Source organism: Fundulus heteroclitus, chromosome 16, assembly GCF_011125445.2.
Source record: "Fundulus heteroclitus isolate FHET01 chromosome 16, MU-UCD_Fhet_4.1, whole genome shotgun sequence".
Classification (NCBI taxonomy): Eukaryota; Metazoa; Chordata; class Actinopteri; order Cyprinodontiformes; family Fundulidae; genus Fundulus; species Fundulus heteroclitus.
Genome location: NC_046376.1, coordinates 24,803,191 through 24,820,803, shown reverse-complemented (window position 1 = coordinate 24,820,803; position 17,613 = coordinate 24,803,191). Strand labels below are relative to the sequence as shown.

General features: G+C 38.4%; 2 protein-coding genes across 3 annotated transcripts in view; one reads left to right on the top strand and one right to left on the bottom strand.

Moving 5' to 3' along the window:
* LOC105939434 (GTP-binding protein 1) overlaps positions 1–3,395 on the bottom strand; it is a 55,412-nt gene extending 52,017 nt beyond the window's left edge. The window contains exon 1 of one of the 2 annotated variants that reach the window (XM_036148201.1): positions 3,135–3,395. In XM_036148201.1, the coding sequence (XP_036004094.1) occupies positions 3,135–3,329 (195 nt within the window). In that variant the 5' untranslated portion in view covers positions 3,330–3,395. The remainder of the gene's footprint in view (positions 1–3,134) is intronic. The other variant, XM_036148202.1, reaches the window with a different exon arrangement.
* Positions 3,396–9,978: 6,583 nt separating this feature from the next.
* Positions 9,979–16,801, top strand: lgals2a (lectin, galactoside-binding, soluble, 2a). The gene is made up of 4 exons (XM_012881603.3): positions 9,979–10,086; positions 14,163–14,242; positions 15,852–16,023; positions 16,118–16,801. Exons 1-4 carry the CDS (start codon positions 10,078–10,080, stop codon positions 16,262–16,264), a joined length of 408 nt encoding a protein of 135 aa, XP_012737057.2. The 5' UTR covers positions 9,979–10,077; the 3' UTR covers positions 16,265–16,801.
* Positions 16,802–17,613: the final 812 nt, after the last annotated feature.

The window sequence follows — 17,613 nt, the reverse complement described above, 5'->3', positions numbered from 1 at the left end:
CCCTTGGACTGCCTCCTAGTGTATCGGATTTTGGATTTGGACCTGGACCCCCCCACTTGGATTTTCCCCGTGTACCTCGCCTGGATTGCTGGATTCCCCGTCACTGACCTGTTGTGGTGAATCTTGGGTCCAGCTTTCGGTTCATTACAAGCAGTCCAAAGCTCCTTTTTTCCACACAAAAGAGTTCTTACTGTTGACCCCATGAAAGGTCAAGGAACCGGAGCTAGAAGCTCTTATTAAGGGTCTACAGATGGAACATTAGTCTCCTGTTTTTGCTTTGTAAGGCCTCATGATTTCCTGCCCTCTGTCTTCTCAGTCCTGGAGAATTTCTAAAAAGTTCTTACTTGTGATTCCTCCAGCCCTCATTCACCTGAAGATCTCTGGTCTCCTCTCTGCTCCCTAGCGTCCACTGAGCCAAATCCAAGCATGACCTCCAAAACTTACAGCCACAGGTCGTCACCTAAAGCTCCTTCCATCCCTGAGTTCTCTGCCTGCTCGCTCTCCGACAATTACTTGTTTGATCCTGTTGCAGGTTCTTTTGGATAGCAAATTTTTTTTATCCATTAAATAATAAAATAATCACTTGAAAACTGTCTATTTCTTGCATTTACAAGTTATTTTTGATATTGTATTATTTCATTTTCTCTTAAACATTGAAGTCACAAAAACACAAAGACATAGGAAAATTTTGTGGTGGAAATTTTTTTTTATAATCACTGTAAGTCTTTGTATAGGATTAGAAGGGGTGAGGGGTCGATGCTTAAAGAAAAGGTTGTTCTAGGATCTTTTCTGATCTATTTCATAATCCTTTTTAAGATCCCACAAGTTCACATTTTTGCTTCATGTTTGTATAACTGTGTTCAACCCCTCTGCGTCACATCACTCTGGATCAAGAAGCTCTTCTTTTCTGTCATCTGCTTCTTCATCTAAATATCTGACATTTATCAGCTTTCCACTGGACTATACCCCACTCAACATTTCTTTTTTTCTCACTTTCTTAATTCTTTTTCCTCTCTCAGTTGGCTTTAACGTGACCATTCTTTCACAGCAGTTATGAGAAATACATTCATTTAAAACGTCATTTTGAATCAGGCAAGGTCAATACTCAGCACTGCGTTTTTTTCGCAGTTTCAAAGGGGATCAAACAAATTTGAATTGCCTGGTTTTCTTTAAATGTGCTGTATTTTTTTTTTTTCATGATCACAACATGGACTGTACCAACCATTAGAAAAAAATGTATTTATATACAGGATAAATAACTTACCATGGCATGTTGTACAGATGTTTGGCTTAATTCACCTGACCTGAGACTTTGTAGTCTAACGATCAGTATGTACCGTCATAGAGACGTGTTTATAAGCTAAGCTCATGTTCTATCCTAGTTGATTGAACAGGATAATCAAATGACATTGTTCCGTCATTAGATGGTTTAGTTAAAAAACAAAAAAAAACAAGATGCAGTAGTTAGCCATCTTATCCAGTAGGTGTCAGCATTGCTTTATTTTAAAATGAGACAAGCTCTGCTGTTCAGCTAGGTTCTGAGAGGGCATCTGTAGTATGCTTCAGTCTAGCTGCAACAGAATTGAAGCACCAAAACACTCTTAATTATCATGCTTTTAGAGCTACTTTAAATGCAGCTGATTTTTGTGGAAAAGTGCGATACTTAAAAACATTACTTTGTTCATACTCCTCAGTACACACAGGAACACAATTTTACTCTAAAATGCTTCAAATTTGTCTCAGCTGCTGTTCACACAGGGATTGTTGAATCCATCTTTTATGAGCAGTGCCATTTCAGATCATGGGTTGACATGGCAACAGCTGCCAAAACACTCAAATACATCATCATCATCATCATCATCATCATCATCATCATCATCATCATCAAGTAATATAATGGTCATTGGTGGGTTATTAAACTGGCCCACACTTATTGTCTATCTTTATTTCCTCATTTGTTGCAGGACATTTGCTAACTCCTCTTTAATGCTAGGTAAAAGATACGAGTTGTGAAAAAAGTTTATGTTACTATCATTCATTTTTTCCCTATATTTTTACTTTTTTGTTTATTTACTGTTTACTTTCATGACATAGCCAATTTCCAAAGATTTAAATGTATGTTTCCTGAAGAAAAAGACAGAGAGTACGTTTTTTGTACTCTGAGCCGGATGTGTTGATGTGATGTATTTATAAATCTTGTGTGCCAAAAACAAAGCGAAATTTTTTTGACTTGGTTGTGAGCTTGGCGGTCAACCAATATCAACAACAATATAACATCAACCACTTTTATATCACATCTGCCTTTAATCTCTCAAAACTGGCTGCTCAAGATAGCTGCTGTGTACATGAATTGTTGATCGATATTGTCTGTCTGCATCTTATACATTTTAGCCAGGATTTAAATCTTAAATAAAGCTTTTTTTTAGGGAGTTTTTCAAATTCTACCTGCGGTGCAGTTGTCAGAAATAGCTTAGCGTCTTGCAAAGTCATACTCTTTGAACCTTTTTCCCAACCCGTGGCCATCCATCTATACTGATGGGGCTGATCTGTTGACAAGATGATCTTTGGTATTCCAAACCAGAACTCTGGACTTTGTGGAAGAGGCGCACCAAGACATCCATGGCTAAAAACGAGTCATTAAAAGTCTGTTTAAACCATCTAGTGACACGGGAAACATGCTGAGGATAGTCAGATGAGACCAAGTCTAAACTTTCTGACCTTTGTGCAAAATTTTGTATGTGTAGCAGTAAAATATGAAAAAGAAGGATAAAGCCTTTGCATCACTATCAACACACCACCAGCATGTGTGAAGATGTTGATATGAGAAAGCTGCTGAGTTTATAGAAGAAGGGATGGAGCTTAAAACAAGGCAAACATGGGCAGCCTTGTTTATGACTTTAGATGCGCAGAGCTGGTATCGACAGCCCCTAAAGGAACTCCGGCTTTAATTGCAGCTAAAGATAGTTCTACAAGGCATTGACTCGGGTGGGCTGAATATAAAGGCACAACATGCTTTTAAAAAAAGAAAACATTTTGCAATAAAAATCTGAAATTAAAAATTAAAAAAAATGTTCTTCCTCTTCACAATTCGACCGTGTTAGCTTAGCAGCGCTACGTCCGGGACCTGGCGTCACCTTGCTGCTGCAGTCAATCCTCCGGTCCTCCGGCTCGCCGTTGGTCAGGTCGCCGTCCTCCAGGCACTCGTCGTCGTCCTCCTCCCCGCATCCTCCGCGGTCCGGGGCGAATATGCTCGCGGGGACCAAAGCGTCGGCCAGAGCTCCGGAGCCCGGCGCTATGCCTGGCTCATGCCCCGCTGCTAGCGATGCCATTTCGGTGCTGACTTTTATAGTATTAAATTCCAGCTTCTGCAAAAAAAAAACAAACAAAAAAAAAAAACTGTTGTGACGACGACGGGCTATCCAACACACTCCGCAACAGGAAGGTTTATCTTTTTACACGCTTGTGCCACGCCGCGAATAACCAAGCTACAAGCCGCTAAAGCTCATGTTAATAAAGATAACATAACGGCGAGACGTCAGAGTTTTGTGTAGGAACGTTTTCTAAATAATATCAGCCACAGAAGGCGTGACTGTGAGTGGGCGTGTACTTAAAGCCTGTTCGCAAATAGCGTGATTTTGTTCACAATTTCCTGGCAGCGGACCAATAGAAAGGAGGGGGATTGTTCATATTATTAAAGGCAGAGCCAGCCCCCTAGGAAGAGGTGCCAGAGCTACAAGCCGTGCAATAACCCTGTAACACTGCTTGACAGCTGATGAAATAGTATCACGACGAAATGTAATTGTAAAGCTATAACATTTTAAAACGTTGTCATATTGATCATTTATTTATACACTGCAATAAATAAATAAATATGTAAATAAATGGAACACTTTTTTTTAATCAGAGTATAATATCAAGTCAGTTAAAACATCTCTGTAATATTGATCTGGTCGGTCCAGAGTTTGAGGGGGTTGTTAATCTCACCAGTTATTTTGGTGTTAATGGATTTATCAACAGGTGCACTAAAGGGGCAACAATGAGACGATCCCAGAAACAGGAATGGTTTGGCAGGTGGAGGCCACAGAAACTTTTTGCAACCTCAATTTGTGTTGACTGCTTTTCAGTATTTATTTTTATTTTTTGCTTTAGATCAGAGTGAATGTCACTACTGGTAGCATGAAGCATTACCTGGACTCTACCAGAGGTTGCACAGGCGGCAGCGTGGCGGAGCAATACATTATCATCATCAGGGGCTTAGCCCAAAAACTATTTCCACGTTTACAGATTTTGCCAAAATAAAAGTTGATTTGGGGATGAGTTACCAGTTAAACTTTAGTTATACAGGTTGTCTCATTGATCCCTCATTTACAAGAGAGATCTGGTTTGATAAAAAAAAAAAAGTTACAAAGACATTAACAATACAAATAATTAAAACATTTGACTGAAATGAAGTAAGCTAATAAAATACCACCTAAAAGCAAGAGCATGTTTCATTGGAAGATTTCTCTGTTTATCTTAAAATAAGTTTGAATAGTCCCAGGAATCCTTCGGCCTATTTTGCAGTGAGTCCTGGGTTCCTCCGCCTCATGTGGCAACAGTACGCTATGGCAGGAGATTCCTGGAGGATGATGAAAGTAATACCATTCACCGGCTTCCACTCTCCCCTGAGTGTGGAAGCCGGTGAAACATCTCTGGAACATTATGTTTAGGACCATCCGACTGCACCCGGTTACACCTCGGACTGTCCAGCTGATTAATGCCCCGGTCGTGATACCCTAAGGCATGCTCGTTATCTCATATGGAGCATGCATAATGTCAGGCATGCATACAAGCATGTGAGGGCATACAAACTACTGAGTACCATTTTGCTGCAATGACATTTCAGCCAATTGGACTAGACGCTGCATCAGCTTTGTTTTTCAGCTCTACTTTCTCTGTAACTTTGGATTAAGTATCAAATATCATCTTTAAAACACACAGATTGCCAACGCAAAGGCTTTAAAATCGCTGTGATGTGAGCTCTCTTTCTGGTTCTGGTGAATGGTAGAACTATAATTTACCTATGCTCAGTGAACTCTGGCAGTGTAGTTCAGATAATAAAACACACTATTTGTTAATAATAATAATCATAATAATAATAATAATAATAATAATTTAAAAACAAATACTGATAATTCTGATCTAGTAAATACCATAGATGCTTTTTGCAGTACATGGATGGTTTATTGCCAGTTTTTAAAGTTGTGCTGTAAGTTTTCCTCTCTCCAGAGGTCTGTCCTAATACTACTAAAAAAATTCCCATGATGTTAAATAAATAACCAATAACATTCTTACTGAAATAGGTAGATAAAATCTATGGTTCCTACAATGGCTGCGTGGCAGCACAATTCTTAGTAACATTGCCTTGCAGCAAGAAGTTCTTGCATTAAAATTAACTGGACTGGGCTTTATCTGCACAGAGTTTTTATGTTCAGCAGGTATAGAAGACAGATATCCTACAACTACATGGTTTAATTGGCATTGTATTTGTTTCAAACTTGAATGAAGAATAAATGAAATAACATTTCTTCACAGTTATATCTGTTAATATATCTATATATTTGTATACATGACTGTCTATATGGGTCCATCAACTAAAAGCAAACAAACAACAAATCATAAATTGACTTTTTTTTTTTTTTTTTTTTTTGCTTTACTCATTTATAACGCTAGCCTCGTGAGACCATCCTGATCTCGCGAGCTTTCAAGGTTTCACTCGCAGATCAGTCTGGCTACTCTCCGTTGAAGAAAATTTGGAGCCGTTCACCAAACGAACGTCCAATCAGCGTTGGCTTTGAGGCGGGTTGAGGTGTGACGCAACGGGAAGCGCGACAGTTCAGTCTAAACAACATGGCGGCTTCAGCCGATGAAACTAGCGTTAGCGCGGCTATCGAGCAAGTTTTATCGGAATTACAGAGCATTTCTTTGCTGAGCTAACGAGCCTTTACCTGCAGCAGCAAGAGTAGCTTGGCTTGTGGTTGTGTTTTCGTCGTCGCTCGTAACAGAGCGACGACGAATCTGATTGGTTTATTTGGCCCGTCTATCACCAACATAGGCCAATCAGCTAACCAGTATTTTCGCCCCTTCCCAAAATTACTTCGACGGAAGGTTTCCAGATGGATATGCGGAGCAAATCTATCTGGCGGAGTCAGGTAATTATAACGCTGCATTTACCCAGAAATCATACTTTTGTAGTAACCCCTATTAGCCACTGGAGAGCAGTGTACCCTTGGTTCAACTTCGAAATCTTGTTTTTTATGGTAAATGAATACTTCTGCTGCCCAGAAGATGCAAGCGTTATACAGTATATCCGAGACACTGTGCAGATGTTTACAGCTACATTGGCCTGAAATGACCACATTTAACGTGTAAACATTACAATTACAAGGCAACAGATGCCATTACATTTATTTATCTCCACAGCAAAGGCTAGTTTAAAATGTCTGTTTCGGTGATAGAGAAAGAGTATATATGTATGTGTTTAAGTGTATGTATAGCATTGCTTCTTGTATGCGTCCTGCTGAAAAGCCAGCTTTAAAGTCAAATAACTGGAGGTCAACAGTACTGGTTGCTGACGAGCAGGGTAAACTGTGGTTGGTTGTACAACTAATTGTTCATTTGGTTTCCTTTTAGCACTTTGTTGTATAACACAAGAACAATCCTCATATTGTCAATATTAAAGGAGAACATTTTCTCACAAGTTGCTGTGTGAAAATAATGGAATATTATACTACATATTATCATCAAAATATGTATATATTTTTGGATGATTTGCATCCTGCAGCTTCAGTGGTGTCTAAAAACAACAAGTGGGTGCAGAGGTTTAAATTCAATTGTAGATTTTACCTGATCCACACAGGGTCTAAATTACATGATGTAATTTCTGATGCTTTATGTTAGCCTGCTTTGTCCATTTCAAAATCAGATGTGCTTTTAGATTAGTGTTAACACCCAAATCTGTCCAAGCTCCAACAATCTAGGTAATGATTGAAAGGGATATTGAATTATGCAATTGCAATACACCAGTACTAGGGATACAAAATATATCGGAATTAACTATTACAAGACTCTTACTAACTAGAACTATTACTATCTTGGTGTTAACTATATCCACTTTATGTTAACATTTCATTTTCCAGCTACCACATAAAAAAGGTGTTTGTTAAAATCCACAACTGCCCTGGTTCCCTTTTTTTACATAATGGACTGATAACTACTTGTTAAAAATGACTAGCATATGCCAATGCCAATATATTGTGTATCCCTGGTACTGGTAAACTGCTCAAAGTGTATGGACTGGTGAAGATTTCAGACTACCTAAAACAATCTTCCATTTCTCCTCTAATCACTGTTTAGATTGTTGCCACTTGGACACACTTGAGTGTTGACATGGATTGAGTGTACATGCATCTTATATCATAAAGAAACTTTTGAAGAACCCTATCCTGTAGACTGAACAAACCATTGGTATTTAAACACGCTCCCCCATTGATTCATATCTGCACACGCAAACCTTCATGTGAGGTCATGTGTTTTACTCTATATCCTATAAAAAGGTATGTATACTATTTGCTTCAAATGGACAATGCAGCATTATATATATATATATATATATATATATATATATATATATATATATATATATTACACTTTTATAATAAATGATAGTTGCTACTTTTACAGCAAAATAATTTTCTGAAGCAATTCAACATCACCATATTGCATCAGATGTAAAAGGGGAAAATCCAATCCAATGCATCTTTGCATGTCTTGTGAAATGCTTTTTATTCCTTGTCATTTGCTAATAAGCAAATACTTGACAACAAAACGAGACAACATTTCCAAACAATCCTCTCAGATGAGCGCAAAAAAAATGATTGACATGATAAAACTCAACACGCAAAATTGTACTGGAAATGCCTGAACACTGTATACTGTGCCTTGTAACAGTATTTAAATTTTTTATATTAAGTGGCCTCAAACCTGTCATTAAAATGGATTGTTTTAGACTTTGCATCATTTCATTTACAGGTGATTCCTATAAATTAGATGCTGTATTACCTTTTTATTGTGAAGCAAACAACAAATAAGACAAAATTACAGAAAACTTCAGGATGCATCGAAGGGCTTTAAATAAGTCTCTATGAGCTTGTCCCCACAGTTATGGTATACTGTATTTACGGTATGAAATGTCAAAGTTCTATGCTGAAAAAGGAAAAAAAAAAAAAACTGACTATTATTGGGATCCCCAAAAGTGACGCTTCAACGTAAGTAGCCTTATCTTTATCCTGGCTTTTCGAAAAACAAGTGTGCATGTTCTCTCTTTAGATATTTCCATGTTTTTCTTTCAATTCAATTGAATTTTATTTATTTTGCGCCAATTCACTACACATGTCATCTCAAGGCGCTTAAAAAGTAAAATTCAATCTTCTAAAGTTACATCAGAGAACATAAACAAGAGACAACTGTTAAGCTTTAAATACATTATTGTTTTATCGCTATAATTTCTTGGTTTAAAAGCATATAAATGGAATTGGTACCAACTCAAGTCAGTTGTGAACATTGATAGACGTGTTTCTCAGCAAGGAGAACTGCCAAACCTTCTTTTAATGCACCAAGTACAAAATACATAACTTTTTTTAAGAAAAACATTTTTTTAATGCCTTTGTCCACTCAAGGTTTTCTGTGAACATTGGGCTTGACGAAGAGCACCTGGCTGTCCATCTCAGCCCTCGTCTTGACTGGTAAGGGAGCAAGAATGTCGTCGTGTGCAACTCTTACCAGGATGGAAAGTGGTCCGATGAGATTACTCAGGAGAGCTTTCCTTTCTCCCAGGGAGAGAAGTTCATGGTGTGAGATGCATGTAGCTATTTGAGGTACCTTTTAAGTGAACTTAAATCTTTTTTTTTTTTCTAATTTTACTCTCCATCCCACTGTCTCAGATCCACATTCATTTTATAGAGACGGGCTTTGTGATAAATCTGTGTGACTCTTCTACAATCAACTTCCCCAATCTCCTGGGTGCGACTAAGTACACTTTCTTCAGCTTCAGTGAGTATTTTCACATTGTAAGCATTGAGGTCAAGTAAAGCGTATATTACTCAGGAATTGCTGGCTTCATGTTTTTTCTCTTTTTTTCAGTTTTCATATAAATAGATACATACATATTGGAAATGTTTTCTGTAACTGCTGTTGACGTTTAATACTTACAATGTCATAATATCTAAAATTTTGGAAGCAGAATATAAGCAGGCAGCTTTTTTCAGACCTTCTGCCTTAAAATGATAATAAAAAGATCATTTGAGAAAAGATTTGTGGTGAGCAGGATTTACATTGTTTAACTCTGAAACCTAAAAAAAGTTATTGACATGCAATGCTCTTTGTTTAAATGTTTTTGCCATGTGATGGTACTCAGAATGTTCTGTACATGAATCAATATAAAGGCAATAAAGCAACCTCTTTATCCAGTGGGCTCCTTTGTGAAGTTTGTGAATGATATTTTTGCTTTACTTTCCTGCATCTCATCTTTAAATCTGTCAAATAATTTATATCTGCCAACATTTTTTTTTTGAGAAAAAAAATCCTATGTATATTTTTCATATAAGGAACATGACTATATCTGTGATAAACCCATTCTTGTACTTTATTTTTCTGTTCAGAACTGTAAGAGAAAAATGCTCATATCTTGGTGAGTCGATTTAGCACAAATAAGAGCTGAATCACACGTCTCTGTTTCCGCTTCTCATCGAGGAAGAACTGTGAGCTTGTGACATTTTTGGTATGCCTGTGTGTCTTTTGCCCTCTTTGAGTGACAACGGCAGTTTCAGCCATGTGTTGCGAGCTGAAAGCATTGTTAAGCAGAAGGCTGGCTGGTGACCAGGGACAGCACCACATATGCTGGGCAGAGTGTCACTCACTGCGAAGGAACCTCCCACTCTGCCTCGCATATAGTCATCTGTCTGGGTGTAGACACAGAGGCACAGCCCTGCAGCACTCTCCCTTTTTCCCAGCTCCACTTCACTTCTTTTCTCTGCAAAGATGATGAAAGTAAGTTTTGTTTTTTTAACCAACATTTGTGCACTTCTGCTAAAATGTGTGTTTATGTGTTTCATGAATACTAGCTGTGGTCGTTGGTCACGTTTATGTGAAAATGGCAGCTGGTGTTGGCTTCTTGTGTCAGCTGAAATAACTGAACCTTGCAGATCTATACTTTAACTGCAGATCCGTGCATGGGACCTTCAGCTAAATGAACATATTTGACAGATCTGGTCTCTCTTTATAAATGCCTTTCATGGGCAAAGTATTCACAGCAGAGCATGCAAGCAAATGGTGGACTTAATAACTGAATTACAGTATATTAACCAGCAGAAAAAAGTCCAGTGTGAACGTATTCACACTATTTTTGTTATATTAAAGAATAACAGTGAAACATCCAGTGTTATGATCAACTTATTATTAAATAGCCTGAATACCACTCTAACCTCATCATAAACTCAGGGGTAAGCAAATAAACTTAACAGATAATGTTAAAGGCCTCTTTGTTATTAAATATTTTTGTTTGCCACGGGGGTAAACACATTTGAAAACAACTTATCAGGCTAATATAATATAAAATAAGCCATTTTCAACAGCGCCGTGATTTTCATGTTTACAGCAACATGTACACGCTTTCTTTCTAACTTGATCTTGTTCATATTCTGTCACATTACAGTCTCTGAGATCAATGTATTTGATTTGGATTTTGTGTCATGGACCAGCAAAGCTGTGCATACGTGTGGCATGGAAGTAAAAGAAGACATGGTTTTCAGCTTTCTAAAAAGAAATGGGGGTTTTCAGCTTTCTAAAAAGAAATGGGAAAGGCGTGGCATTCCATTTCTAGTCGGACCCATTCACAACAGTTGAAACTGTATGTTTTTTGGGCACTTTCTCTTCAAGCCTTTCACATTTAAAGACAGAAATATTTGCCAATTCTTGTTTGCAAAATAGCTCAAGGTCCTTCAGACGATACAAAGAGCAAATGTGAACATTAATTTCCAAAATATTATTGATTGGACTTAGGTCCAGATTTTGACAAGGTCATCCGGACAGATTAACGTGATTTTTACATCAATGTTGTACGTGCATGTTTTTTTTCTGCAAAAATATAAACCTCTGCCACAGTCTTCAGTTTTCTTCCAGAACTTTCCTGTATTCGCAACCATCCATCTTCCCATCGCCTCTGACGAGCTTCTGCTGCTTTGTTTCAACAAGTTCAGTTTCTTTTAAAGAGGGGATGGCTAAAAATTAGTCCTTTTGACAGATTCTTGCTCATGAGCTATGAATCTCTGCAGCTCCTCCAGAGTTACCAAAGCACCTTAGGTGCTTCTTCAGTTAATTATCTCCCTGCCTGGTCTCTCAGTTCATGTGAAAGGTCATGTCTTGTTAGGTCTGAGTAATTCCTTCTACGCCCAACCGATATATTGAACAGTACAACACGAGATGTTCAAAGCATGTCATATTGTTTTATAACCTAACTCTGCCTTAAAATCAATCAATCAATCAATCAATCAATCAATCAAATTTTATTTGTCAATTACAATTTGCATTGCAATCGAAAAGTCAGTTCCAGTACAACCGTCCATCACATACACTTAACAAACAAACATTTGGGGGGAACGATTGACTGAGGCCTTGCGTTGCCAAGGAACGCAGCCAGCCAGCCGCTGCTAAAAAGCGCAGCCGTCAAGGCCGCATTCCTCCAAACTGCCCAGACCCCGCCTAAACGGAGTTTACAGGCGCTGCCTTGAAACTCTCGAAGAAAGAGCAACAACATGGGGGAAAGTAAATAGTCCATAACCTTATCTCCAACCTGTTTGTGGTGTCCCTTGCTCTACGTGATGTTGTTTTCCTCATAAATACACAAAATTAACTCTGGCCTTCACAGAAAAACTCCACATTGAAATTTGATTGTAAACAGGCTGACTCTGTGCACTAATTAGGTAACTCCTCAATTTATTCTGGATTTTTTTCAGGGAGATAATTGTTATGACAATTTTTGCAAAGCAAAAAGAGATCTTGGGCAGAACAAGTCAAAGGGGAGAGGCTTTTAAAATGTTTTACTGTTTTTAAATGTTCTTTTTTGTTTCTACACTATCCCTACTTGCTTTTATTCTGTTTTATTTTCCTATATTTTAATCATGTAAAGCACTTTGCATTGTCTCTGTACTGAATTGTGCTATATAAATAAATTTGCCTTGCCTTGCCTTGCCTTTATTCTCATATAGAATGATAGACCTTTTGAGGTAAAATACTTTATTGACATTCACATATGTCACCCTAATTTTTTTAAGGAGTGTTAAGTTTGCACTTGCATCCTGTCCTTGTGGAACTAAATGAGGCGGCATGAGTATTTAAGCACTGACTGGATGCAGAAAAGACAGGGCAGGAGGTCCGTCTGCCACCTCTTGACCTAAGACACTTCTCATACAATTCAAACCCAAGTGATAATTGCTACAGATTCCCAGCAGATGACCTCCGAGGTTGAAAGAATGTCTGGCCCATGTGACTCTGCCTCCTCCTGCCAAGTCACTTGACTGATAAAATACGAGATGTGTACTTAAAATCAGTTTTATCAAAAGTACAGTTTGTCTCTGAATGCAAGACGGGGAACTCAAGAGAGGAAGATAACAATCAGTTAAAAGATAATGTCAACATTTCACTCCAGACTGGCTATAAACGTTTTTTAAATGTGAAGTTATTTCTAGAAAATTGCTTCGGACCTCTCGATCGTAACATTTGAACAAGTTGAAAAAGATTATATATATATATATATATATATATATATACACTTCTTAGTCCCACAGACCAAGTTCACCCAAAAATATGACTTATCTCGTTGTTCTTTATATAGAAAGGGGTGAGCAACATTCATAAAACCATGCAGTCATATTCATTAGAATATGACTGCCTGTTATTAGAATTGCCTATTTTTTGGGTTAAAAGTGCCTTTTTTGGCATTACACATACTTTTCATCATGCTTCCATATCTGCATGAAACATTTTGCAGTGGAACAGTAGCATCAGGCTGAAATATGAGGCAAGTTGGACTACAAACTGCAACATTCATATTCAAAGGCAATAAAATCAGTCTGTGTTAATCTATGCAATGTGTTTCCCTTTGTCAATTTAATTACTGAAATAAATGTTCTGAACTTTTCAATAATATTTTAATTTATTGAATAAGACTGTATATACTTCTTCAAATGTACGTACAAATAATAAAAAATACTCTCTCCCTCTCTCTGAACAGAAGCAGCTAAAACAACTAAAACTCTTGTTTTAGTTGTTTACTACTAGTCCCAGACCTACGTATAGATGTATGCTGGCATACTGTCTTTAACACATGCTAACTATGCATATGATGTCATATTTCCTTCATTTAAGGCAGTGTACATTTCCTTGTGTCAGGATACTTCCAGTCGGTTTCTCAAGGCATAATCTTAAGAAGCTCTGAGTGACTAAATTCCCCTCACAAGTATAAGTTCCTTATTGTGGGATCAGCCCAGTTTTCCCCACTATAATATATATTAGCTTTTTCCACAGTGCAGTTACCAAATTGTAGTGCAAGGAGCAAAATATTCTGAAAAGAACGGCAGCCGGCCCACATCACTTTTCATCACTCTCAGCCTCTGGCAAACTTGGCAGTTTCCGAAGATTTTTTTTGGCAACTGCGAGACAAGAGAGCGCTGGAATCGTTGCCCAGTAGGTTGATGGGAGTGTAATTGGAAACACATGTTGCTGCTGTTAAAACAGATGAAGAGATTATGGGGGGGTCGGCTTTAGGCATTGTTAGGACTATGTTTCTGCCTCAGGGATGCTTGTTGTACAGTGTTACTTTGGAGTAAGATGATGTGTCACCTTAGTGGCAGTGGTCAGAGGACCCGGTAGTGCCGATGTATGGCAGCCTAGCTTCTGTCAGTCTGCCCCAGGGCAGCCGTGGCTACAATGTAGCTCAGCACTGTCAGTGTGTGAATGTGTGCGTGAATAGGTGAATGACTGAATGTAGCGTCCTCTGGACTGGATAAAGCTTCATACAAGTACAGGCCACTTACCATTTCCCATTTTTCTCCTCCAAATGTGCACAGGGTATGATCATCAAGAACATGTCCTTCAAAGTTGGACAAACCCTGACTATTATTGGAGTAGCTAAACCTGATGCTACAGAGTGAGTATTGCAAGCACATACATTTGTCTCTGCCGATGTGCTTAGCTTTCAGGTTAGCCATATTTGGTTTTCAGATCACACTAAAGGTAGTTCACATCAGATTTGCACAGACATTCTTTTCATGGGATATGAAAAGGTTGCAGTGACATGTGATCATTAGCACAGCAGTAAAGTCATGAGACTCATTAGATTTTCTTCAGACTTAATTCAATATATTATAACTTGTTTCCAACAGAGCAACACAAAAACAAACACAAGAACTACATAGTGCAGGTAGAACCAACTGAAAAGATTATAAATCCTCTGCTAAAACACTGCTGTCTTTTTATGTATTTGTTATTAATTGAATTGAATTTAGTTTATGTTCATAGCACTAATTAACAGCGAATGTCATTTTAAGGCACTTTACAGGACAAACTGTGATTCATGACCAGTTATGTACAATTCATTTAAATACAAATTTCATTCAAATCAAACTAGTTCATTCTAATGCAGTTTATTAAAACGATACTTGGATTTGCTTCAAATAAAAAATGTTAGTAGGAGCAATAATATTGGTAACACTTTTTTATGTGCAAATTTCACAACCCTCAAGGTAACTGTACAAATAAAAACTGAAAAAAACAACAACAAAACCACGCCAAAAAAACCCATCAGATTTGATATTTTAAATTGGGTCAATAGGGGGAGAGGGTCATAGTTTAGGAGCAGACCGGCGGAGCAAGGTTGTGGATGATCTGGAACGTAAACAGAAGAATTTGAAATTCGGGTTCATAATTTTTCTGGGAGCGACCAGGGCTGCTGTAGAGCTGGAAAGAAATGAAGTGGTTCCGGTTATGATACGATCAGCTGAGTCCTGCACCATCTGGAGCTCATGGAGGGATTTTTGAGGGAGACCAAATAGGAGAAAGTTTTTCAAAAACCTCCCAATTATTACGTTACAGTTGGCAGGCACTGCCCCTCACCTAGAAACCAGGCAGAGCTCTGTCGAGTTCATCATCTGGTTTTACCGCCGTATGCGCTGTAAAATGGCTTTTAGGCATGAACATGATTTGGAAGTTAGCATATGCTAATTGCTGCATCTTCGCTGGCTGTGCAAGAGGCGCCACTTCTTCTGTCTCTGGGTCTGACTCAGGGCCAAAGATGTACGGTTGCACCATTGTGCATCTGTTTGCAGCCATTTTCACATATATCAAGTACGAGTGTAAACATGGAGTTTGATGGACATGGCCAGGTACAGCATATTTTCTTAAAGTTATAGAGCCCTAAAACAGCTCATTCTGAAAGGCGCACAAAGAAGAATGCACTCCATGGAAAGAATCGACGCAGGGATAAACTCATAGTTAGTGGCAGTCGTTGTTGCAAGCAAACATACATGGGATATGTTGCAGGATGAAAATAGCAAAAGTGGTTGATATGTTGTTCAGCACTTTAAACCTACAGTATTGTATTGCCTCATAACTATAGAAATGGCTCAGAAACCAAAACAAAGTCGCTCCACCTATGGGGCTTTTAAAAAAACAAAGCTTATCCTCAGAAATAGACAGGGTTTCTGACCCATGTATAACATCTATACATCTATACTTTTTATGTTTTTCTTATTCTGTAGTTTTGCCGTGAACATTGGCCCTAATGAGAAGGACATCACCCTGCACATTAACCCTCGATTTAACGCCTATGAAGACGAGAACGTAGTGGTCTGCAATTCCTTTGAAAGAGGCAAATGGTGTGAGGAGGTCCGCGAGGGAACCTTTCCTTTCCAGCAAGGACAGGAGTTCAAGGTCTGCATTGTGCCCATGAAAATACTGACAGGAAAGTGTGTCACAGTATCTCTATTAATGTTTCCCTTCTTTGCTGATTCATCCTTTCACTTAGATCACCATCGAATTCACCCCAGCTGAGTTTGTCGTGACCTTATCAGATGGCTATAAAATCCACTTTACCAACCGCTTGGGTGCAGAGAAGTACTCCGTCATCAGCTTTGATGGGAAGTCTCGCATCCAGAGCGTGGAAATCAAGTAAAACTCTGTCCTCTGGAAAGTACCTGAACTGGACTGATACTCGGTCGCATCACATGTTGCCCATGTGTTTTCAAATCCCTCATAAGATTTTCCTCCGCATTTAGCATTTAGCAAATTCTATGTCATGTTTAGGCTTGTTGAGACCAGATGCAATCACACATGAAAATAAAAATAAAGGTAGAGAGATTCTGTAATCAAGGAGTAAGAATCTTAGGATTAGCAAGGAGAAAGATGTAAACAAGTTTTGTAAATGGTACACCTTTTGTTTTTGTAATGTATTAACTGGCCAAAGACCTTACAAATCATGGTGATGTTAGAGTGTTATTAGGATTTTACCCATGAATACACATTAATTGTTTTTTTTTTTGTTTTTAGTTTATGGATCTACCAGTTTTCCTTGACATTCCATTGGTATCACATTGTTTAGCGGTAGCAACATCCACTAAAACCTGTCCGTGTAAAAACCATAAACACAAAATTTCAAACATGTCAAGAGTTCTTTTCTTGCCCAATAAAATCTCAGTTTTTGTGCAACCCATTTTCTTGCTTCTTTTCAATGTATTTTGCGAGACATTTAAAATGGCCTGGTTTGACTTTCCGAACGCTGGAGATAGGCACCAGCAACCCCCCTAACCCTGAGGGATTAAGCGGGTCAGAAAATGGATGGATGGATGGATGGTTTGACTTTCCTTTGATCACTCCCTGAAACAAGCATTGGATGAACTTTGGCAGTCATGAAAAACATTATATGCTTTAGAGTTATCACATCAGGGCCTTTCACAATTACTGCACCAAAATTAAACATAAAAACAAGTATAATCCTTCAAATCTGTGGAGCTTCAGCTGCAAGATATTGCTGTGAAATCTGCAAGAGCTGCTATATTGGCACAGCAGAGCCCTCTTAAGGCAGGATGTTATAAATTAGGATTTCAGAGTCATTTTTATTGCCCCTCAGCAGGGCATTTTCTTTCACAGTGTAGGGTGACAGACAATGTGCATATACAACAATCACAACAGTGGTAAGCATCAGTCAAATAAGTAAAAATAATCAGTAAATGCAGAAAAATTATTATCACCAATTAAGTCCTAGAGCAGATTCACCGTTTAAATTGCAGTAGGTACAAATAAAAACGTATACCAGTTACTTCTGGCCCACTGGAGGCAGAATTGGTTCCCAGTGGGGAGCGATTCAGCACAAACTAAGAGTGGGTGATCAGGGCTGACCGAAATTGCCTGTGCCTTTTTCAAGACTCGACCATCATGGATGTCAGACAGAGAGAGCTGCTGTATGCCAATTATTTTACTGGCTGCTTTGAAAATGTCTGACAATGAGTTTTGGCTCTGCCCTGT

What these genes read in the sequence shown, in the direction of transcription:
- lgals2a (XM_012881603.3), top strand. An exon ending in GCTAAACCTGATGCTACAGA is followed by an intron (nt 14,243 to 15,851) that starts GTGAGTATTGCA and finishes CTTATTCTGTAG; the next exon opens with TTTTGCCGTGAACATTGGCC. An exon ending in AGCAAGGACAGGAGTTCAAG is followed by an intron (nt 16,024 to 16,117) that starts GTCTGCATTGTG and finishes CCTTTCACTTAG; the next exon opens with ATCACCATCGAATTCACCCC.